At 38.3% G+C, this 23,800-nt stretch overlaps 2 protein-coding genes and 1 long non-coding RNA gene across 7 annotated transcripts in view; 2 read left to right on the plus strand and 1 right to left on the minus strand.

Moving 5' to 3' along the window:
* ed (hemicentin protein echinoid) overlaps positions 1 to 3,706 on the plus strand; it is a 30,622-nt gene extending 26,916 nt beyond the window's left edge. Inside the window, exons 3-7 of the mRNA XM_011063638.2 lie at positions 465 to 1,693; positions 2,327 to 2,495; positions 2,620 to 2,798; positions 2,997 to 3,272; positions 3,552 to 3,706. Of these exons, the coding sequence (XP_011061940.1) occupies positions 465 to 1,693; positions 2,327 to 2,495; positions 2,620 to 2,798; positions 2,997 to 3,272; positions 3,552 to 3,706 (2,008 nt within the window). The remainder of the gene's footprint in view (positions 1 to 464; positions 1,694 to 2,326; positions 2,496 to 2,619; positions 2,799 to 2,996; positions 3,273 to 3,551) is intronic.
* The window catches only part of LOC147907406 (uncharacterized), a 99,350-nt gene that overhangs the window by 34,536 nt on the left and 41,014 nt on the right, over positions 1 to 23,800 (minus strand). The gene's annotated exons all lie outside the window — the stretch shown is intronic.
* LOC105150505 (uncharacterized) lies at positions 11,827 to 23,340 on the plus strand. Of its 5 annotated transcripts, none has more exons than XM_011063642.2 (11): positions 11,827 to 12,082; positions 14,556 to 15,043; positions 15,331 to 15,754; positions 16,422 to 16,622; positions 18,028 to 18,098; positions 18,184 to 19,468; positions 19,603 to 19,724; positions 19,821 to 20,108; positions 20,244 to 20,781; positions 21,494 to 21,747; positions 21,810 to 23,340. In XM_011063642.2, exons 2-11 carry the CDS (start codon positions 14,633 to 14,635, stop codon positions 21,966 to 21,968), a joined length of 3,753 nt encoding a protein of 1,250 aa, XP_011061944.1. In that variant the 5' UTR covers positions 11,827 to 12,082; positions 14,556 to 14,632; the 3' UTR covers positions 21,969 to 23,340. The 5 variants fall into 5 exon arrangements, with proteins under 5 accessions (XP_011061944.1, XP_087269610.1, XP_011061941.1 ...); XM_087413484.1 differs by lacking the exon at positions 11,827 to 12,082 and adding an exon at positions 12,089 to 13,307; XM_011063639.2 differs by lacking the exon at positions 11,827 to 12,082 and adding an exon at positions 12,089 to 13,295.

A 23,800-nucleotide genomic window follows, 5' to 3' on the forward strand; every position in this document is an offset into this window, starting at 1 on the left:
ATCTCACTTTTCGAATCAATGAAAAATTTAATTTTTATTGAAACAAATATATTTGTAAATTGCGATATGAATAATCATTGTTTGATTTTTAAATATTCCGACTCTTAAGCTTATATTCATTCATTCATACTCTTTTTGAAAAACTTGAACATTTTTAGAGAGATGTTCTTGCTGCGCACTGGATGTTTTATTCTACATGCAACGAGAAATAGCAATTTATTTCCCTGAGCACAATCTGCTTTTTGCAAGGCCGTGACGTATTTTCTTTATCCACTTTGTCCTTTAATCTTCAAGTCGTACTAAATGTCGTTGATGCAATTGTAGAAAGTCTGTGGACTTACGTTTCTTCTACATATTTCTTCCATAAACTATGTACACTCGGCGAAGTATAGTAAAGTCACTTCGCGAATACAACAAGATATATCTTCCGTTCTAATAATCTAACGTTTTCTTGCTTATCGCAGAGTCGGCGAGTCATCGTTCCAAGTATCCTGCGTAGCGCAGGGCAAACCGCGGCCTAGCGTGCGCTGGCTGAAGGACGATCAAGAATTAACGGCCGACGAGAGGCTCTACAAAGTAATTACGACAGCGTCGGAGGGCCATGGTAACGTAATAACCGTAAATTCCACGCTGAGTTTTCTGGGTCATGCTCGTCCGCAGACCGATGAAATCGTGGCGGGCGATCGTGGTAAATATACCTGCGTCTTCGTGAACGAGGTGAAGAAAGTCGAGTCTACGATGATGCTCAAGGTAGAGCACGAGCCCATAGTTCTCCATCAGCACGGCAAAGTGGCTTACAATCTCCGAGAGACTGCCGAAGTTGCCTGCAAGGTTCAAGCATGGCCAAAGCCCGAATTCCAGTGGAGTTTCGGTACCAATGCCGCGACTCTTCAAGGCTCCTCCAGCGACGGTCACTACGAGATTACTACCACTAGCGATAACTACGATGCGTACACGTCCGTCCTAAGAATGACCAATATCCGCGAGTCCGATTACGGTGACTATACTTGCCGCGCTGCCAATGCTCAAGGTAGTGTCATGTCCACTATCAGATTGCAGCCTAAGGGAGCACCAGAAAAACCAATTAACATCACCGCCATGGAGATCGGACCTACATACGTCACCCTTTTGTGGCAACTGGGTTTCGACGGTGGCCTGCCCATCACAAAGTATTTTGTTTCATATAGAAGAGTGGCCGGTGGTGATGAAATAGTCGCGCCAGACTGTGCGCCTCCTCGAGGACCGATCGGCCAGTGGCTCGAGCTCGATTGTCGGCGATCGAACCCGTGCAACGTGACCAATCTGGAGCAACATCAGACTTATACTTTCAAGGTGAAGGTCTATAACACCAAGAATCATTCCGATTATTCCGACGAAGTAACCGCTATCACGGCGGTAGCCAAAATACCCACACCGCTTAGAGTTAGCTTCGATCCGGAAAGTAGTACGCTCGCTATCAACGTGGGTGCCACATGCTTGGCGTTAGTAGCATCTATCGAGAAGTTCGACGGAGGTTCGGATAGTTCATGGCGTATCGTCGACGAGTGGCCTCTCGAAGTTCTTGGAAGTGCGCCTACTCAAAGAGAGGGAGTATTGGACGATCCAGAAGCAGCCGACTCGGAACCCCGACTGAGAGTTCGGTTGTGCCTCAAAGCCGACCGACAGAAATGCGGTGAATATGCAGAAGCCGAAAGTAAGTATTTTATTATTGTACAAGATAATTAAAGAAGAAAGAATCAATATTCCTAAATTTATTTTAAAACAGTTTCTTAATTATTAGAAAATTGCATTATTAATAAATTTTGGGATATAATAATTGACTTACTCAATGTTATATATTGATCAATTAAAATAAAAATATTAATAAAACTTAATAGAATTAAGATCTCACATTAATTCCTTGAAAAAAATTGTCTAATAACAAATAAAAATATATTTTAAGTGTGCTAATGCTAATTTAAATCACGAATAATTTTTGAATAATTTTTACTACTGAAAATTTCTATTAGACCAAAAAATATTTCTTCCCGCACTTTATAAATACAAACTTTTTAAATAATAAATTTTGAAAACGGTTACATTTTTCAATTTAATAGAGGTTGTTTGTGTCAGTTAACAGTTATATTTTCTCTAGCTTATTAATAATACAAATTTTTTTTAAATTAACAAACTGTGTTTCAAAACGATAATGACTTAAACAATTTTTAATAGTTATTTATTTTGTATAATACTATAAAAACATTGTTAGATATTTGGAACGAATTTATTTTTAGAAATTGTATCTTTATCGAGAATTTACGCCCATTAAACATTCTTTTTCTCACAGTTGGACCATCCTACATTGCACAAGCTGGTTCTCTCGGAACGCCGACTTTAATCGCCCTGATAGTGAGCGGAGCAGTTTTTCTACTATTCGCGGCCTTGTTGTTACTGTTTTGCCGATGCCGGCGAAAACACGCGACGAAGGCGAAAGATTACGAAATGGACACGAACGCGTAAGTATTCGAAACTAATGCTCGTTGTAAGTGGAGAATAACTTAAGCTAGACAGTATGTTGTATCGTGTGGCTCGAGTGTAAAAAAAGGCACGGCCCATTGAATTCTTTCCTTTATTTTGTAGCGTCCGGCCGAGCCTTGTAACAGGTAATGGCCAGCAAAGCCAACCACCGCCACCGTATTATGCCGAGAACAAAGCGCTGGAACACAGCCTGGATCACGCTTTGGCTTTAGAAGATTCAAAGACGCCCGCTTATTCACAGTCTGGATACGGTTATCATCAACCCAATCACAATATCAATGGTAAATGTGGCAAAAAATAGTTTTCCCGCAAAAAATTTCTTCAGATTTGTGAAAACCTGTTAAAGGGTGCTTTCCATAAGTATTGTTCTGCCTTTGTCACTTATGGAAAGATGTTTGTTTTGACTTGTGTCACTAAATGGAAAACTCCCAAAGTGTACAAAAAAAACATTACACATGTTCTTCTTTGATTTTCTCTAGGTGTGAACATGGGCTACATGGACAACAGTTATTCGAATTCCAACAACGGCGGTTCCGTCAATTCGCAGGACTCCATATGGCAGATGAAATCCGCCGCTGCGAACGGCGTTAACCAGCCGTACGACCTCGCTGGATATGGTACTACAGAGTCCGATTACCCCACGCACCCTCATTATCTCCCACAGCGAGAGGATTATAGGGAGAGCCACAATCTGAGCCGGCAGCAGTTCTGCACGGAGCCCTTCGCCACCGTCGTCAAGTCTCAGAAACACGTCGGTCGGTATTAGCCTTACGATCGTTTCACGTGACTCCCTCGTCCAGCTCGCCTAGCTTCTAATGACAGTCCCTATATTGTCGGTGTGCGTGCTAGGTTGCAGCGTTATAGATTATATCGTACGTTACATCGATCTTCTGCAGCTACACTACATTGTTTCGCGGTGCCTCCTCTACCTTCGGAGAGACCTCGTTTCGTCCTTCCTCTTTCCCCGTTGCCCTCTTCTTCCGCAATCTCGTAATTTCACCTTCATATTAATCGTCTGTTATATCTTCGTACAGATTCGCCTTACGACGTGTCGGGTTTGCCGTACCAGGAAAATTATGACGAGGACACGAAGCCGCCGCAACAGCCCAGCCTCTCGTACGATGAGAGTCTCGAGTCTGGCTATTCAACGCCGAACAGGCGTAGGATCATCCGGGAGATAATCGTTTGAGATCTGCCTACCGGCTCACGAGCCGGAAACACGCGTACCACCTGGCTATAGCAGCAGGCCCCCGTTTGCCATACGGTGACGCAGCATCATCCGCATCATCTCTATCACCGCCATCGTCATCGTCACCGTATGGAGATCGTCCTTGAGAATCCTTCCGTGCCGCCGATCGCGACGGCCGCGACGGCGACTTCACAATTGAGTCTTCCGACGCATCCACCGCACCACTTTCCGCATCGCGCTGCATACGACGTAGGTTTAGGACATAACCCGTCGTTGTTACCCGCAGAGGACTATTACGCGAGGAATCGTCATGTGTATAGCGGTCTAGACGGCGCGCCGACTCCGGTGACAGTCCGGCGAATCGACAAGTCCGGTTTGCTGGAAATCGCGGAGACGGATCCCGTCACGTATCCGCGTCCTTGCGTACTCACTGGTGCGGAGGACGTGACAGCGCGTGGCCTATCGTTACGGGTCGATCGCTCGGGACTTTTGGAAGCTGTCCCCGAAGCTGCTGATCAGCCGGAGGAAAACAATGGTGATATGACGACGAAGCTGCTCGATGAGGTCGCGGGGGTGTCGCGAGCAGAAACGTTAAAAGTGGATGTCGATGTGAATCCTTGCGTGTTCGAAGATGGTTGTCTGCTGGAACGGCCATCATCCTTGGAGGGGCAAGCCTGTCCGGACGAGGTCGACGCGAGAGCCCGTTCTGCGGATTTCAAGGTGCTAAGCGGAAGCCCGCGAACTCAACTCGACATTTCCAAAGCCACGGAGAGGCTACCACACTTGGCGTTCTCGCCCGGTCCTTCCTTACGCCGTTTCCGAAACGATGCTTCAAAAAGATCTCCGTTGACGACTCGTGACGCGGATTCGGCCCATGATGTACGGAATCAAAGATCTCCGGATTTTGCCGCGATGTATACTGCCGCTGGTTCCGCTTCTAAAAAACCTGCCGATCCGTCGCAGAGTCCAATTACACGTGAACGATTGCAGGTAGGATGCACAAAGAGCAACGTTGATCCAGCGTCAATCGACTCGGGCGTTCCGGCGCTCGACACGATCAAAACATCTCATGAATCGTTGTTCGCGAGAGGAAGCGCGGTACAAAAGGACGATCCACCAGGAGAGGAGAGAGCCGAGGCGGAAGGATGCGAGCACACGACCGTCGAGAGTCTCGAAAAGGACGAGGTATCGTTCAAAGGGTCCAACAAACTTCTCGACAATGACAATGTTCAGACGCTCAGAGTGATCATTCTGTCGGAACAATTGTGAAAGTGACCGTACTCGAGTGCAATGATTACAGGCAGTGATATATGTGCGAGTGCTGGTGAATGAGCCAAGAGTATCGGAGGACACCAGGGATATGGTCTTTACGAAGGAATTTACCAACTATCGACAAGGAGGGCAGTGTATCCTCTGCGTGATTCGCCATCTTTCTTCGTTTATTTTATTTATCGACTTTGCTAACATCTGATTCTAAGCAATTAAGACTTTATGAAATTTATTGTTTAAATTGTGTATTTTTGTTGAACATTAATCGCTGTTTCAAACATTTTTCGAAAAGTCGAATCTTGTCATTTTAAATTCATGTTCAGACTCGTCTATTTAACTGTTCGAGATTGATTATTTTCTCGCTAACGCTTTGAATTCGGCTATTTTATCAATATTTTACAATGTTGTTGATTCAGACAATTAACTGCCATCCCGAATTCAATGCGTTAATTGTTGTCCGTTTAATTAGTCAATCTCGACGCGGCTCACGAGAACATTATCATAGAACATTATCATAGAACATTATTTTGTTAAATGTACGATTATCACGACGCTCGTTATTGCATTTACATTTGCTTTCTATGTTGATTGCGGATTTCTCTCTGTATTTTTATAGAAGACGCGTGGAACTTCTCGTGAGACTGCGTCCACGAGCGTTCTCCGAATACGATGTTAAAATATCGAGACACATCAATTTCCGGCCGCTCACGCGAGAAAAGACGTCGTAAGTATAAACGGGAAGATATATTTCAAGAATGAGGGCAGGTCGGGCGGAGAATCTCGCGAGTTCATCTTCAATGACGCGCAGAAGCTGTCTGACTACCGCCTATCAGTGAAGACTCGATGCGGCGTTCGATGTATTTTATACTTTTATATACACAAGTGTGAAAGGATAATGCGCTATCTTTTCGAACGACAAGAGATTGCGGTTTACCGAAGCAGCGTCGATCAGTTTTATTATATAAATGAATTATTCGCGGAGCGATTAACGCTGCCGGTTTTGTAAGTACTAGGCGTAGCGTTTATAAGTAAAAGATGTATTCTTTCGCGAAGAACAGTTTTTTTTTCATCGGCCGCGTCGTGCAGAGCCATCGGGCTGAAATCGGCGAGACGATTATTTCGACGTTATCTATCTTGTGACGGAACAATCCGTTGACGGGCAACTCGAAATTTGTCTGAGTCGAATATCTGAGGGAATCTTGGACTGTCACATTGTCTGCCGAGAGAAAAGTTTTGGTATTTGTGACCATAATTACATAGTAAAATAATTACGATTAGGAGTGAATTTTTAATTATTATTACTATATAATATTCTTATTATGTTGATAATACAATAGTAATTATAATAATAAATATAACTATAAATATAATTTATAATTCTATATAATAAAAAGAATATATAATTGTCCCAAAAAATGATAATTTATTATAAATTATAATCGGCAGCATTATATTTTTTTCGTATATAGAATTATAAATATAATTATTACTGACATTGTAACAGTAATAATAATTATAAAAAAGGTGCTTTTAATCTTAATATTTTACCACGTAATTATAATTATACCTCATAAGTACCAAAAATTTTTTCCTTACAATTAGTGAAGGTGATGGCGCATCGAATGTTTATCACGCAATTGTAAATACTCGATCGAGTTTCCTAAGGTACTTAACACAAATATAAGAGCCTATAATGCTCTATGATAATTGTATTTGCGCCGCCAATCATGAGTTGGACGTGACGAACTCAGACGAGGAACCGAAACGAAATCTCGACGACAACGAATTTCGCTGTTTCAGCCCGCGACATTTCGGACTAATGATAGACACTAAATGTATACATAATTTTTTTTTTACGTTCGTGCAAGTTCTACGCGTCACTTCGTTTTATGGTTGTACGCGACGTGTAGATGTTATGTGCGCGGCGCCTTTTGTTGAATTTTTATCCCCTCCCTTCCCCTATTTTTTCCTTTCATTTATATATACATATATATATCTTTTTTTATTTTTGTATCGTCGATCGAACGTGCCGGTAAAGTTTCGTTTCCCTTTGCTCGCGCAACACACGTGAAAATATAACAGAACGGAGCACAACGCATTTTACTGACAACCGTATTAGGATGATCGATTGTGACATCGTATTACGTGTCAGTCGTTCCTGTCGTACATTTTTACGAAATACTCTGTAGCGTGATAGATTGTAAAACGACCGTCTCGGTCATGCGTTTTCACCCTTGGACAAAATTAAAGGACACTATAATAACAGAGTCTAACCACGAACGATTTTGTCAAAAAATATTTTTAAAGAACGAAAGGCAGGGTTGGGAACATTACTTCGTAAGAATAACACGTTATCATTACCGTTATTTAGAAAGTAATGAAGCATTACTTTTTTGTAATGTTAAAATAAAATATTAGATTAAAAAATTACGTTTAATAATCAATATTAATTATGAAATCAATATTAAAAATTCTTAACTAGTCTCTATATAACAAGTTTTTCTTTATACTAACTTTATATTTAGTAAATCTTTAATAATTTTGTATATTTTATTTTTATTTTTTATATATGCTTATCTTTAGGAAATTAGATTGTAATTTACAAACGTAAATTTTTATTAAAATTTTTATTAAACATTGTTTTTAAACATTAATGTTGTTATTAGGAGTGTATTTCAATATTCACTGCCAATACTGAAAATTTATGGTTCACGTTAGATCTATATTACAGATTTTTGGTATTTTGACAGTGGCTACCGGAATGCAATCTAAGAAATGAAGTACAAACATTTTTCGATATTTAAATTTCTATTATGAAATATTTCTAGCCAATTAACACTAATGCGATTTAATGTGCATAGTTATAAAGATAATAACAGATGAAACTAACGATAAAAGTAACGGTTGAATTCGTTACCGTTAAATATAACGATAAATATAACATTACCGTTACTATTACAGACAGAAAAAAGTAATGTTCGTTATCGAAAAAAATAATGAAATAGTAACGGTGTTATTACCCAGTCTTGGAGAAAGGTACTTATGTATACTTTCTCCTTGTATATATACTATTTCACTCTAACTTACACTGCCTTTATACACTATTAAATGTCAGAGAAGTAATGATAACCCAATCTCTTGAATTAAACAAAATTTTATAACTAAAATAAAATTAATTTTAACTTTTATGTGTGATTTTTCAAAATCCTGTCAAAACGAGAAAAAAAGATATATTTATGTGTGTGTGTGTGTGTGTGTGTGTGTGTGTGTGTGTGTGTGTGTGTGTGTGTGCGTGCGTGCGTGCGTGCGTGCGTGCGTGTGCGTGCGTGCGCGTGCGTGCGTGCGTGCGTGCGTGCGTGCGTGCGTGCGTGCGTGCGTGCGTGCGTGCGTGCGTGCGTGCGTGCGTGCGTGTATACACACACACGCTGTCTCACTCGAATTTATACTGTTTTACTCTATACATTGTTAAATATCAGAACAGCGATGGTAATCCAATCTCTTGAATTAAATAACATTTTGTTATTTTTTTAATTTCTATGTGTCAAAAATGTAGATCAATCCATTTCTGTTGAATTGTATAGTTTCAATGTAAACAACGTGAACTAAATTTGGGACAGATTTAACACATGTCTTGAATTAAATTATTTAATTCATGAAATGTATTAAAGTCTCAAATTTAGTTCATATTGTTTACTTTTAAATTAAATTTCATTATTTTAGTTAAATTAACAACATGTTGAGTTGGAACAGTGGCGACTTATAGAAATGATTCAAAATAACTCAAATTGAGTGTAATTTGACAGGTATGAATTTAACAGTGTAATCTTAATTAAAATTATGAAATGAAACAGTATAAGTTGAAGTGAACATACAGAAAAGAAATATATATATTGTATCCTTTATCTATTGTAGGATTTTGACAAAATCGATCATGGCCAGACTCTGTTAGACAAAACGAACGCTATTCGGACCAGGCCACGTTAACTCTTCTTCGCCAGCCGCGTTTCTCTGCATCCGATCCTTTCTCGTTTTGTCGTATCTTCTGCGGTTCTGCGAGGGATGGTAAACGCAGTGACTTGGCCGCGCGTTCGTTCGCATATCGTTTTGTGATCTCATTTGCTCGTAATGCAATCTTGGAGACATAGCGGTCGGACGATCGCGTCTCGACCGTTGCGATTGCACGTCCGCTATTGCGGATCGACGTACAACACTGTCGGCTCTGTGCGGCCATTAGTCCCGTGTACCACGACGTAGGCGTAATTAGGAAAGGGAGAGAACACACAAATACTTTAAGTATATTCCACCGAAAATGATGTCGTGCTGCACGTACAACGCGATCGTAACGAGTCTTGTTGGACGTAATCTTCTTCGCTGATTACTTCGCTAATGAAATACGACGGTATTTATCAAGCGTGGGGTTCGGTCAAGCCATTACTGTCCGCTCGGCAGTAATATTTTTATATTTCCTTTTACTATTCGTACCGATTTTCCTCTTTGACATATCTTCTCTCTGCGAGAGAATTCGCTTTACTGACGTTAATACGCTATCCAATATTGAAATATTCCGTTTTATGTATAAAAAAAATATTTGAATCTTTTTCTCTTTCTCTCTCTTTCCCGTTCAGTTTTTGCAACTGCATTTTATTAATTATTTACGTTCTATCTTTCTCCTAATCTCTTTTTGTCTCAATTTATTTCTAATTTCTCAATAATTTTTAATTAATGTTTATTATCAAATTTACATATATTCCTTTCACTTCTTCCGCGCTATATTACATTTTTTTATCTCGTTCTTTAATAATTTACCGTCTTTAATAATTGACCGATGTATGAAAACCACGTCTCCTACTTCCATGTCTTTCATAGAACGAAAGTTACGCGTTAACGTTAGACGTTAACGCACATGCCGCGTCGTGAGACGTTGGTACTGTTCAAGATAAATGGAATCTATTCGTTTCGGCACAATTACTCAAGGGACACGAATGCATCCACGGCTATGCCCCTCGATTCGGATGCCACGTAAATTCTAGCCGCGATATATGAGGCGAGAGAGGCGGGCTACGGAATGGCAGATGCGGGGCGGGATAAAGCGAACGGAAAAGGAATGGAGAAAAAGTAGTCGACATATTTTTGCACAACGAAAAATCGTAGAGGGTACATATACATTAAACACGCGTATGTAGGGTTAATAAATTTCAGGAACGCCAACAAGACCGTGTTCGATCGATTTTCGCTACCTTACGCGCGAGGAGAACGAGAATTACCCTGAGATTTTGTACATAATATATAGCGAGGTGAAAATAGAGTGTGATAGAGAGAATGTGTGTGTCTGTGTATACGTGAATATGCGGGTATGCGTGTTACGATAAAAAATATGAAAAGAGAAAAGGAAAAAAATAAAATGTTACGTTATAAGAAGATGATTGTAACGAAGACGAGCAGCTAAGTTGTAGAATTTCCCTCGAATAACGTCGCTCGCCGAAGTAGCTGTAAATACGAGGACGTACGTTTCTCTAAACTAATTAAAATAACTCCCCCAATGTGAAACGAGAGAGACGATCGATTTATCTCGTTCGAAGTCGTCCACGTGCTCGAAGTCGGATACGCGTATCCGGCATGTACGAATGATGAGCTGTTTCGAGCGAAAAAACGGAATGCCTACGAGTGCCGGATGCCGGATGCCGGTTGCCGGTTCCCGGTTGAGACGACATTAGATCCTTATAGGGAGATTCCGTCGACTTTTGCCGGTGAGATCGGTTTCGCGAAGATCGCCGAGCCTTCGTGACGATCCGGTACGCACCGTGTGTGTGTCACGTGTCTGCGCGCGGCTGCTCGCAATATTAATTAATAACGCGCGTACATCGCACGCATGTTGCGTCGCGCGCACGTGCGTGCACGTGTTGCATCCACGAGAGATCCGTATATTAATTAATATCCATCATAGTTATGATATTATAATGAATTATTATTTGTACAAATTTTATGTTGCAATATAAAATAAACGATGAAGCGACGATCTCCTGCGTCTTCGATTCTTTCCTCTCATTTCAGTCTCCCTCGTGAGTCTCTTGTCATAAGTCAAGAACTATAATCGTTTTTTTTTTGCGAAAGCTACAGAGAGTTCTTTGAATACATTTTTTCAATCTATGTTTTTTAATTATAACGTTTTATGGTGTCTTGTTAAATTAAAAGAGAAAAAGGAACAAAAGAGAATGGTGTGCTGTTATAAGGAGATTATTGTAATGAAGACGTGCAGCTAAGTTATAGAGTTTCTCTCTAATTACGTCGCTCGCTAAACTAACTGCAAATACAAGGATACACTTTTTTTCTGAATTAATTAAATAGCGCCAGCTGGCGCGTATAATTAAATATATTTTTTAATTTAACTCATACAGCACAGATCCATTCCAGCAATACTGTAGTAATATTGCAATAACATACAGTCTTGAGCCACCCTCAAGTATAAAGCACCTTCAATTTACTGTATTTTCTTGGAAAAAGCGGTAAATAATAGAAGCTAAAAAAAACTAACAAAATATTAAAATTATTATAAAAATGACTATATTATTTTCCAATAAAATTTGCAATACAGCCAAGGCGATATTACAATGCTGCTGCAAGCTTCTGTGTTGCATGTGGTATCTCGAAAGTTTGCGTCTCGATGTATTTTGAGGAAAAGTTCGGCGCCAAACAGTTGGAATTTATGGAAAATCGGGTCCCAGATTCCCGCGTGCGATTTATATCACAAGGAATACGAACTATCGAGAGATGGCCGTTACCTTCATCGACCTCTGCATCGAGACATCGACCTCGTGTGCTCGATTGGCGCGAGCTTGCGCCGTCCGTGACTTTCTCCCACTTTATGCTAGAAATAAAACGCTCTAAGGCTTTTCACCCTGTGCGATATCCCTTGTTTCCCTCGGAAACCGAGGCGATATTTTACAGTCGCGACGCGAACGACCGGTGAAAAATGCGCGGGGCGGTACGTCGCCGGGAACAATCGATACGGAACAACATGCAAGTTTCCACTCTTTCCAGTGACACGCGCGAACAGCACGATGCGACGTGTAATATGTTGATGATGCTGTCGAAACGCGAGAAAATCAGGTAAGAGGATAAGAAACGAGCAACGCAACGCTCCTCTTAGCCGTCGCGTTGAATTACATGGTACGCTCTTCTTAGCGTTACGATAATAGCTGCTTTGACGCGTGCGAGACTCTACCGAGCATGCTCGGTAATCCATGCTTCGAAATCCTGACAGTGATTTTAATTCGTTATGATAGTAATAATGTTACGAAGCTAATAATGCTACGGTAGTAACATCATCGAGCTTTCCCGTGTTCTCAGTCGAATAATGAGCATCGGGTATCTATTATAAATAATATCGATAGATGGAATCCTCTTGTTAAATATTCCTATTAATCAATATTCATATTAATCGTCCTTTGTTTTAACGAGTGTAGAATAAAATGAAAAAAATCGAAATATTTTTATATTAATTTATAATAAAAAAATCCAGAAATGATTAATTGTAAAGATAATTGTGCAAGCTTGACGGTGAAATATATAAAAAGTTATTGCAATCTTTTAATTAATAGTTAATTGAAAAATTAATTTATAACAAAATTAATTTGTAATTTTTTTAAGCTGACTAATTGTCTAATTATAAAAACGTATATAACTACTTTTGACTAGAACTGTCCTCAGTTTACCGAATAATACCGAATAATGCCGAAGAATGCTTCTATTATTTCTTGTCCTTGAGGTATTCCTCGAAATTGATTTTCCGAGGCATAATAAGAACCGAACAGCGTAAAGGCACCGATGGTACGGCATTCTAATCGCGTGACCGACGTCACCACGTGGTGTATCGAATCGCTACTCCGAAGTCGTCGTTTTTCGGTGCTACAAAAACATTACGTGTATCTTTTGTGTGTGAAGTAGAAAAAAAGTTTTGTTTATTAATATTCTGTACATTATCGCGATAGTATTAATGCAACACGAAGAATAGAAGATTTATTCAAGAAAAATACTAGTAACAACGATCAAGATAAGCGAAATGATGCAATAATTATTTATTAATCACGAAAATAAAATAAGTGTTGTATCGAGGAAAATATTGAAGCATTATACTGATTATAATTCAAGCATAAAATCGTCCACTTTTGCGATGTCTCTTTTATGAATCAAAATGCTGCATGAAAAATTTTGTGAATATCCGTGAGAAGTCTCATTTCACCGAAGAAGTTATTGTCAACAAAAATGTCCGGATTTCAATCGCATCCTGTAGTCCAGACTTTATCTATCCACCGTTCTATTCGTACGTATAGATGTAAGATATCGACAAAAGTTTATTTTACTCGACATAGAGACACCCAATCCAATCAATTCCATAATATTCTACTAAATATATTTTATCTCGTTAAAAAATATATCACTTGATCGTCGGTAGAAACGTTTACGATCCTTTTTTTATTTCGAATACTACGTAAAAATTTCATGTTTTCTCTTTTATCTTATTCTATTGAGAAAGAAATTATCGCCTTATCATGCTAATGATCGCGCAAATCCGTGTAAAAGTTTTCGCTTTCATTTTTTCCCTGCCGTGGTAAGATTACTCGATTAATCTCAAAAGTTCAAGATAATAATAGTTGCCAATGACACCAACGTGCCCCAGTAACAACAGATCGATCCTGTTATACGGGCATATTCACAGTCAGTGTTCAGACGATAGCATACGCGGCGTGTCGTTGCGCCGTATCGCTTGGTTACCGCGTGTGACATAAGCCATAAGGTATATTAATATTAGCACTGTCAGTATGTCCAATTACTCAACGATATCCAATTATTGAGGTAATTCAAGATCAATCTGACTCGAACGATATCAATTTACATTCGCTGCTTAAATTATCTTTCCATGTACTGTTTTAAATATTCAAGATCTCATCGCTTATTTAATGCTAATCTAATCTTGTCATCTACTTAATTAATATCGAAGACAGTCCACATTAAATGTAGAGAACTGCGACAAGAATAGAATTACTATTTTTGCATTTTTGTATGCAATTATGTTTCATTTATGAAAGGAGCTATTCATGTTTATCTTTAATTCTGTAACATGTTGAGCAATTCGAGTGAACTGCAGGGTGAATGATCGGTAAATTAATTCTTTTCTTTTCCTTCAATTAATTAAGCTAGTTTATCCTAATATAAGATTTCAGTGAACAATTATATTAATAATATTTCAGCCTTGGCCACAAATCTCTATAAGTTGACGTAAATCTTTTACTAACGAAAAATAAATTAAAAAACAGTTTTTGAAACAAAATATTATTTTTATAACAATTTTAATATTTTGTTAGTTTTTTAACTTTTATTATCGCCTCTTCCAAGAAAATGCAATCGCTTTATATTTAGAGCTAAGGCTGTAGTTAACAAAAAATTTAGTTAATTAAAACTATTGTTAAGTTAGTTTAATTAAGTTAATATAAGTGATCTTAGACGTATGATTGGATTCGAATCATCGAGTAGATCGGACAAATGGCGAGGTAGTGACGAATATTCGTGTTTGCTTTCGTAGCGGTCGACGCGCGGCGAGAGAGTTTGAACGACGACGCCGCGATCGCGGGTGTCGCAACTCCCGATTATCGACCACGGATGCAGGCCCACCATGGTCAAGGCGCAGCCGCGACCCAGGCGCGGTCGCCGCGATCAAAGCTGTCGGATTTCTTACACCTCTGGGTCAACAACATCCGACTACTTTACTCCTGGGGCAACTTAGAGAGCCTGACACCACAACTGCCCAGCACGATGGGTAATCTACAGAGCGATAGTAAGAAGAAGCAGAAGAAGAAGGATGCTGCGCCACCAATACCGACGTCCACGTCCACGGATATCGAACCCGAGACGACGGAGGACCAAAGGAAGGAGAAGCGGGACCAACCGCCCGCAGTTCCGGAAAGACGTGATGAACCCCATGAACCGATCAAGATCAGCTTTGAGAAAGTGCATACACCGGGGCATGTCAAAAGACCGGCACCGCCACCACCGATGGTAGTGTTATCCAAGGTATGTATTTGGTACCACCTTTTTCTCTCAAGATGGATCAGTAAATTATCGATTGGATGAGAATTTTTTTAAAGACAGGGTTCTGTGAGATGTCCCGTATAATTTAACATACTGAAATATGTCTATTAATGTAAAATAAAGATATATAATTCGTCTCTAATTTCTCATGAGAAGCGCAATGCGGAAAAATGTCGCCGATCGAACAATGTATAAGGAAAGAAATTTTATGCTTTGTAGGTGTCTCCGCCTTGAGTAATAGTCATAGTGTAAAATTGTTTTGTAATTAGGACACGCAGGAGAGTGTAGAGCCTGAATGTCGCAAAGATACTGTAATAACAGCGAAGCCATGCGTAACAACGACGGAGTCTTTCCGCTCAAGTACCACGACATCGACGACGACACCAGCTCAGACGCCGACGACACCGCAGACGACCCAGCTGCCACCATTGTTGGTGACCGATTCATGGCGTTTGGCAAATAAAAGCTTAGTCGTTACGGAAATGCCGACACCGCCCAGTCAGGAATCCTCGAGCGATAGTGTCTTTACTGATCCCGGAGAGCTTACTATGAGTCCGGTCACGGTAGGCACAAGACCGGAAGTGACGAAACGTAAACCGATCCTGGAGACGATCGATAGTAAGGAAGAGAAAGCTTCGTTCATGATCTCGAAGCATGAGAAAATCCATCTCTCAGTGATGAGTTCCCGAATAAGTGAGAACGATTTTATTAACGCTTAGTATGTGTGTGTGTGTGAAAATAATTTTATTAGACCATTAAAATAATTATGTAGAATACTTAAGAAAATAATGGTCTCTATTCTTATTTTTTTTTTAATACACAATCTTACGGATATTTTCTAAAGATGTTAAAATTATGTAAGGATCACGTAATAATTTCTGCATACTTGTAAAAGTGATGAAAATTATTTCAGACACGAACAACTCATTATGTGTAATAATGGATCGAAAAATTATCATATATTATACCAAAGATTAATTTTGTAATTGCATTACGTATCTTCTTACATAATTTTGCAGAACAATTAATATGCTATTAAGAGATTAAATAACGATTGATGACTCATAAAACCGCATGTAATAGTCTATGCAATATGGATAAGTACGTGTTAAAAGACATAGATTTACAATATTATCGGTATAAACCGTCATATCTTGTATATGATTGAAGATGATCTTTTTTAAGATTGGCTCTTTCACTCTTTAGAATGAGATTCCACTCCAAAGAATCTGGAAAGTACTATTTTTTTCGATACTATTTTTTAGTTTTTGAATAGAACGCAACCTATAATAAGACTCGCACAATATGACTCACTCGCGTCCGGTTTCATTGTCGTCTTAAACAAATGTTTTATTTCTAGGCAAAACGTCGACGAGTGAAAAGAATACGGAACCGAGTTCGCGCACTTTACAGAGGCGACACAGCGTCTACGAGTCTTCTGCAAACGAAAATAGAGTGCTAAGAAGAGTGGCTAGTTTGACCTTGGGTCGAAATAGCGCCAAGAAGAAAAGAAGCTCTAAAATCACCTGCCAAAAGACGGATCGCTACAAGCAATCCGAAGGTGAGAGAAATGAGCGATCGAGATTGGGATTGTTGAAAAAAGACATATGTCGGAATTTTATATGATTTAATGATTATTAAAACTCTTATATTGAGAGAAGAGGACTTTTCAAAAATGTGAGCTTTTTAAAGGCTTCGGATCTCGCGTGGAAAAACAGAGACATAAAAATGATGAAGCACTTCCAAGATAGAACACTTTTATAGCTCTTTATAGGTCAGCGTACGACCTAGAAGTCGTCACACACTGACGATTGCGAGTCTAACGCGAATCTTATCTCGTGACGGAAGAGAACGCGCGCGATAACATTGCGAAGGGTAAACACAGCGGTATACCTTTTGCTCACAGTGACGTAATGCACGAGAGACTTTTGCGAAAAATCGAGGTGTTGTAAGACCGGTGGATAACGATAAATCGGCACAATTAAGCAGAATTTAACGATAAGGATAATCGAACTCTTTCATCATTGGTGGCGTATTGATTAAGTGTTTTCAGACGGCCACCAAATAATCTGTATCATTCGTGGCCGAGGTTATAGCGAATGATACGCGCGAATCAAACACGCTTGTTTGCCGATAAGTCTTATCGATGGGGCGGTTCGCAGGGTTCGGTTCGGATTCTTGTGTCTCTCATGCCTGTTTGCGAGCGAGATGTGACAGTTCTATGCGGAGCGCCGCGGTAAAATATCCGGAGTAAATAAAATTTGCGGTATGGTTGCGAGATGGAGAAGTATCTAACATCTTAATTCGAACGGACGTGAAATTAAAGAGTGATCATGAGAAAGAGACAAGAGCGTCTTTGCTTTCGCACGTGTACGACGCATGTATGTACGTTTATGTATGTCAACATCACTGTTGAATACAAAAAGATATCTAACACAGCGTAACTTTTTAAATTATAATTTAGCATAGATGAATTGATGATTTCGGCGGCTTCAAAAAGATCCTTTTACAATCCATGACATAATTAGAAGTTTTCTATTAAAAGTCATATGTTGCTTATTGACATTTTTATATAATATTCTCTTACATTAAAAATTACATTAATGATAAAGCGATTAGAAGATAAGGTATATAAAAGAAGCGTTCATCTTGAATATAAAACGAGATAAGAACTACACGTTGATAAAGAGTTGCGCGTTGCTTTCATAACATGCATTATTAATTAGAATGAATCGCAAGTTCATAAAGATATAAGTATCGTTAATGAGCTCTGCTCATATAAAGCTTAAAGTTGAGATAAAACAGCTCGTCCAATAATTTAATTAATACTCATGAAGGATTCATCAAGTGATAGCCAAGAGAGCAAAAATATTCTGTGATTCAAACAAAAAAAATATTCGCCGAGCTTTATCGTAATCTGAATAAAAAGGCTAATCTTATATTTTGTGTATTAATGGAATTTTCAGAACAAGAACTGCCAATTTGTTTGACCTCTGCGCTACCAGACAAAGGTGCGAAGAAAAACTTTACGTCCATGGTAAGATCCTGATTTCTATTTGTTTGATAACAATCGACATATCCGTCGTGATTACTTACTTTTTGGAATGTCTTGTTTTAATCAGATAGACCGGACAGACATCTGCGCTTTGCCAAATGAACTTCAGTCAACTCGAAAATCAAGCCAAGTCTGCTGTGAACACTCCATGCTTAAGGATACTTATTCATACGAGGAAGAGGTGAAGAAGCTGAGAGATGAAATCAAACGGTTGTGCGAGATATCTACAGACCGTCAGATAATCACTAAAGGCCAGTCTACTCAAACGTCAAGAAGCACATCACCGATTGATGGAAACGTTAGTGAAACAAGCAACTTAGATACTGGATCATCAACAATCAGAAGTGACGTCACGAATCTCGATCAAGTCAAGATGACTCTTGCGTTTTCCTCCACATCGATCGACATGGTCGATCGGTCATGCTTATCGCATAGCAGTCAAGCAAACGCACTTAGTGAAAATCCAGCGTCGTATCCAATACCGTTACCACCTCCATTATCACTGGAGGCATTCTCAAAAAACAGATCTATAACGACATCTTTTATCCCACCGCCTCCACCACCGTCGTCTCCGTTTACGCTTACCATATCGGTGCGTGACAGCGAAAGGACAATTTCAGCATCATCGAAAAAATTGATGGATGCTTCTCCTAGGATACCGACACCACCGCCGCCACCTCCCCCCCTATCGGCGCAAAGTACTATAAGTACATTGCCATCCCCGCCGCCTGCCCCATCTCCACCACCACCCACGCCGATGTTGAATACTACGATACCTATTCCTCCACCTCCGCCTATGCAAGTCATCATAAACGCGATATCTCCGCCGTCTCCTCTACAAAACACGATACCGCCACCGCCGCCTCCACCACCACCTCCGCCCCCGTTTCCGTTCAAACCGGTGCAGAATGACGAAATTGGCATACCTCCTCCTCCTCCACCGCCACCACCTATGCTTCCTCAAAGTGTAACGTGCGAGATGTCTTCTATGAAAATTACTATACCTCCTCCGCCACCACCGCCGTCTACGCCGATTTTAAACACATGCGGGATACCACCGCCGCCTCCTCCGCCACCATCAATTGCGGGCGTTACTAGCGCGATACCTCCACCGCCACCACCGTTACCTGGAATGGAGCAGAATTTTATGACTGGTCCACCACCACCACCACCACCACCACCGCCTCCAGGTATGCCTATGCAGGATGGTATACCTCCACCGCCTCCTATTGAAGGTTCAGGTGCAGGTCCTCCACTACCGCCTATGGCACCACCGCCACCCCCAGGAGCAATGGGACCTTGTCCTTTACCCGCTCCACCGATCGGAGGATGGAACCCGCCGAGCAGAGCCAGTAGGTATAATGATTTCAAAAGTACAGGGTACTCTCGATAATTTCTCTTGTTAATCGAGAGTACACTGTACACTCTTTTTGGCTTCAAGATTCCGATATTTCCACCGCGTAACACAAGTTCCTCCCTTTTGTAGTTATGAGAAAGCAACCTTTAAATCCTGACGTGCCTATGAAGCCATTATACTGGACAAGGATTTTGGTGCCAGTTACTGCAGCCAGTCAAACTTTATCAAGTACTTCAGATTTATCACCACAGGTTAGCAAAACAAACACTGTAATATAATAAAATTCGCTATTGACATAAAATGGTGATTTCTTCAAGAGTGGCTATTTTTGTGCTTATCTTATTTAGGTGCCTCTGTGGCTAGAACTTGCCGAGGAGGAGAATTTAAACATGAAAGAGTTCGCTAATTTATTTTCAAGGCAGGTGAGAGAAAGGAATCCGACCAAGAAAAATGAAGGGACACCTCTCAAAAGTTCTAAGATCCAACCTGCAAAAATATTAGACTCGAAACGCTCAAAGATGGTCGGAATCCTTGAAAAGAGTCTGCACATTGATTTTAGCGAGATCGAGAATGCGGCTTATAATTTAGACACGAGCGTGATTAGTTTAGAAGCATTGCAACAGATCTACGAAATTGTGAGTAACTCGTGAGATAAAAATAGAATTAAAAATTCTAAAATATGAAGTATATATTCGTAAATACAATTTTTTTTATTTTCTAATAGATTAATTAATTTCCGAAAATTTCGAATTTTGATATTTTCTTTGCAGAAACCGACGCAAAAGGAAATAGAAGAAATTGCAGCTCATGAAGCAATTTTTCCGGACATTCCTCTCGATCAACCAGAATTATTTCTCAAACGGCTGTCCGGTATAAAGCACTTCTCCGAAAGGATAGCCTGCCTGATGTTGCAATCGGAATTCCAGGATGCGATATCATCAGTGTCGTATAAATTGAACAATGTGCGAACTACTTGTGATTTTCTGATCAATTCCGAACCTCTAAAAAAAGTAATAGCGATCATACTGACTTTGGGCAATTATATGAATGGTGGAAATATGCTGCGCGGTCAGGCTGATGGCTTTGGCCTAGAAATCCTCGGCAAATTGAAAGACGTGAAGTCCAACGTACCTGGCGTCACCTTGTTGCACTACGTCGTCAATGCAAAATTGTCCCAGGAAAAGGAACATAATTTCGATGAGCTATTGCCTTTACCTGTGCCTGAACCGGCTGACGTAGAAGCGGCATCCACAATCAAATTCGATGAGATCGCTAAAGAACTGGATAGATTGGATAGAGAATTACAATGTGAGTGTTACATATAATATTACCAGTATTTAGCCAATCAAAAATTTTTATATCTCTATTTTTATATTCTTTATTTTTATATTTTCTATATTTATTTTTCTGTTTATAAAGTATTATCTTACTTAAGGATTTGGTAAACATAAAATATATAAAGGAATGTACATTATAATTACATTTGTGTGTGTATGTCAGATTTCTTATTAAAATATTTGATAAAATTTACATATTTTCTCTTCTAATTCATTTATATGATATTAATATTATATAAATGAATATATACAAGTTTTATACATATTATATAAATTATTTTTGATCCTTTTAGGCTCAATTCCATAACTTATGGAATTTCCATCCTTAACTCTTAACCGAGGTTCAACTTATTCATTGTCTCTTTCCAATTCTAGAATTGAAAAGAGATGAAAAATAAGTTGAACCTTGGTTAAAAGTTAACCATGAGTTGTGGAACTGGACCTTAATATTACATACTTCAAAAAATTAAATTTTTTAACAATAGTGTACAATTACTATTTTTGTATTAATCCGAATCTAGATGAAGAAAACGGATGTAAATAATGAAATTGTACTCATTGAAGTAATTACTTTTTTTTTATTTATTCGCACTCGTTTGCTTTCTTTGAATCAGCTTTACATATAATTTATAATTAATTTCATATATCATAAATATACGATATATGAAATTAATTTGTTTTAGCGTGTGCACAAATGTGTAGTACAATTGTGGAAGCAGATCCATCTACGTCTAAAATATTCAAAAAGAAAGTAGATTCATTTCTATCGAGGGCGAATACCGAATTGGCAAGCGAAAAAGAAGATCTATTGGAGGCTAAAAACAAATTCAAAGCTGTGATGAAGTTCTATCAATTTATTCCTAAAGGCTCCACTCTGGAGACTGCAGAACCTTACGACTTCTTTAATCTGTGGCTTAGTTTCTGTCGTGACTTTAAGGTATAATTTACAGCGTCTGTAATTATTGATCGAGCAAATTACAACAGATTAGTATTTTGCAGGATATCTGGAAGAGGGAACAGCAACGAATACGAAAGGAACGACTGGAGGCAATTCGTAAAAAGTTCGAAAACAAACCCGAAGTTGTAAGAGTAAAATTAAATCCGCACGGATTGAAAGCAAAACTACAAAAACTCACGCATAAGAAGACTCAAAGATAGTCTTGTCGAAATGTCCACAAATTAATGATTTGAAGTTAGACAGTTTATACGTATAATCGTATTCGCTAAATTTTGAATTTCACAAATAATTTCTTTTAGTACTCTGGTATTCACAGAGAATTTATTTGCATATAATTTCTATTTATATTTATTTATTATTTTCAAGTTAAATTGAATAAGATGATATTATTAATATTATGAAAAAAAATTTTAGTTTCAAAACGAGTAGACTGCTTTGTGCAAATTGCTACATTATTACTATATATAATAGAAATGATGAATATGAAAAATTATTTATCTGCTCCGCCTACAAAAATTTATTATAAATTTTGCATTTATAAAATTATTTATTATGAAAAATGGTTTTTGAGAGAAAAATTCATATTGCTCAAAAATAGCAAGTAATTTTAAATTTACATTTCAATATTAGTTATTATAAAAAAATATTGAAGGCACACTTGAAATTCATGCAACGAAATGTGATTGGTTTCCAAGTATGATATGGATTGCCGATCATGAAACATTAAGCCCGTGTTACACTACGCATTGGAGATTAAGGATTGCGAATTAGAGATTATTTCGACCAGTCAGATAATTAATTTTAATTTTAATCCATTTTGTTCTGATTGGCTGAATTCTACTCTTCAATTTGCAATCTTCATTGTGACACGGGCTTTAAATATCCAAACGATAAGAATTCTACGTTATATGCGAATATAGTTGTTACAGACTGAAATGTTAACAGTGCACTAAAACGACAATGTATACTTAAATAGACATGTTGTGAAATTTATTAATTATTAATATCATATTAAAAAGAGTATTGATATTTCTTACAAGTATTGATAATCTGACGACAACTTTACGGGTATTGTGAACGCATTTCAATCTCTATATTGTTCCGAGCGATTTAGCAAGCGCATCGGAAAATGATGTTCAGTAAAAAAAGGCCATAAACAAGGTCTGTTCTTTTTAGCTGCACTTTCTTACATTGTTTGCATTTGACATAAAATAAGTGACGCAAATCTTTAAAGAAAATTGTAGGAAGCTGCAGAAAAGGAAACTAAAGAGGATATACCTATATTATAATATAATAAACGTCCATGATAATTCTAGAAGAAAGAAACTTTGTGCCTCGTTATACTATACATCTATTTCGTCAGTTTTCATTACTCTGCGCTAAAGAATTTCATAAAAGAACATCGATTGTGATAATTATTGTTATCTATTTATTTATTTATTTATTTATTTATTCGTTAATGTTAATTTATACTAGATTGTCATGGATTAATAAATAAAAGTGTATATAGAATGTTAATTACGAATTATTGATGTTATTTAATAAAAGTTTCTTTATAAAAAATAGAAAAAATGTATTCATTAATATTTAAAATTTATATTGTACTACCTGTGTAAAACAAAAATTTTCGTATCGCCCAACTTCATGATTTTAGTTCTCTAATATTTGCATTCTAATTTAATATCTAGAAAATTTGAGTATCATAAATTTATTAATTCTATTTTATAGAAAAACTTATATCGTCCAAATACTGTTACTATCTAATACTCTAATCTATCGACCAGATCATTTTCTACTTTCTTAACCCAGGAATAGTCTACTGTTTTTATATTCCAGCGGCGAGCAAATGTGAATTGTAAAACTGATATTTCATTTCTCTTTTTGGATATATTTCTTCCTTTTTTAATAACTATTTCTTATGAATCGCAATAAAAAAGTAATATTAAATTAAACTTTTATTTTTTAGTAACACTGTTATATAATAAGCTATTTGCTTATTCTATTTGACTTTTATTTGGTTTCTATTACATTC

The sequence above is a fragment of the Acromyrmex echinatior genome, chromosome 14 (assembly GCF_024713525.1).
Source record: "Acromyrmex echinatior isolate Ae372 chromosome 14, ASM2471352v2, whole genome shotgun sequence".
NCBI classification, from domain to species: Eukaryota; Metazoa; Arthropoda; class Insecta; order Hymenoptera; family Formicidae; genus Acromyrmex; species Acromyrmex echinatior.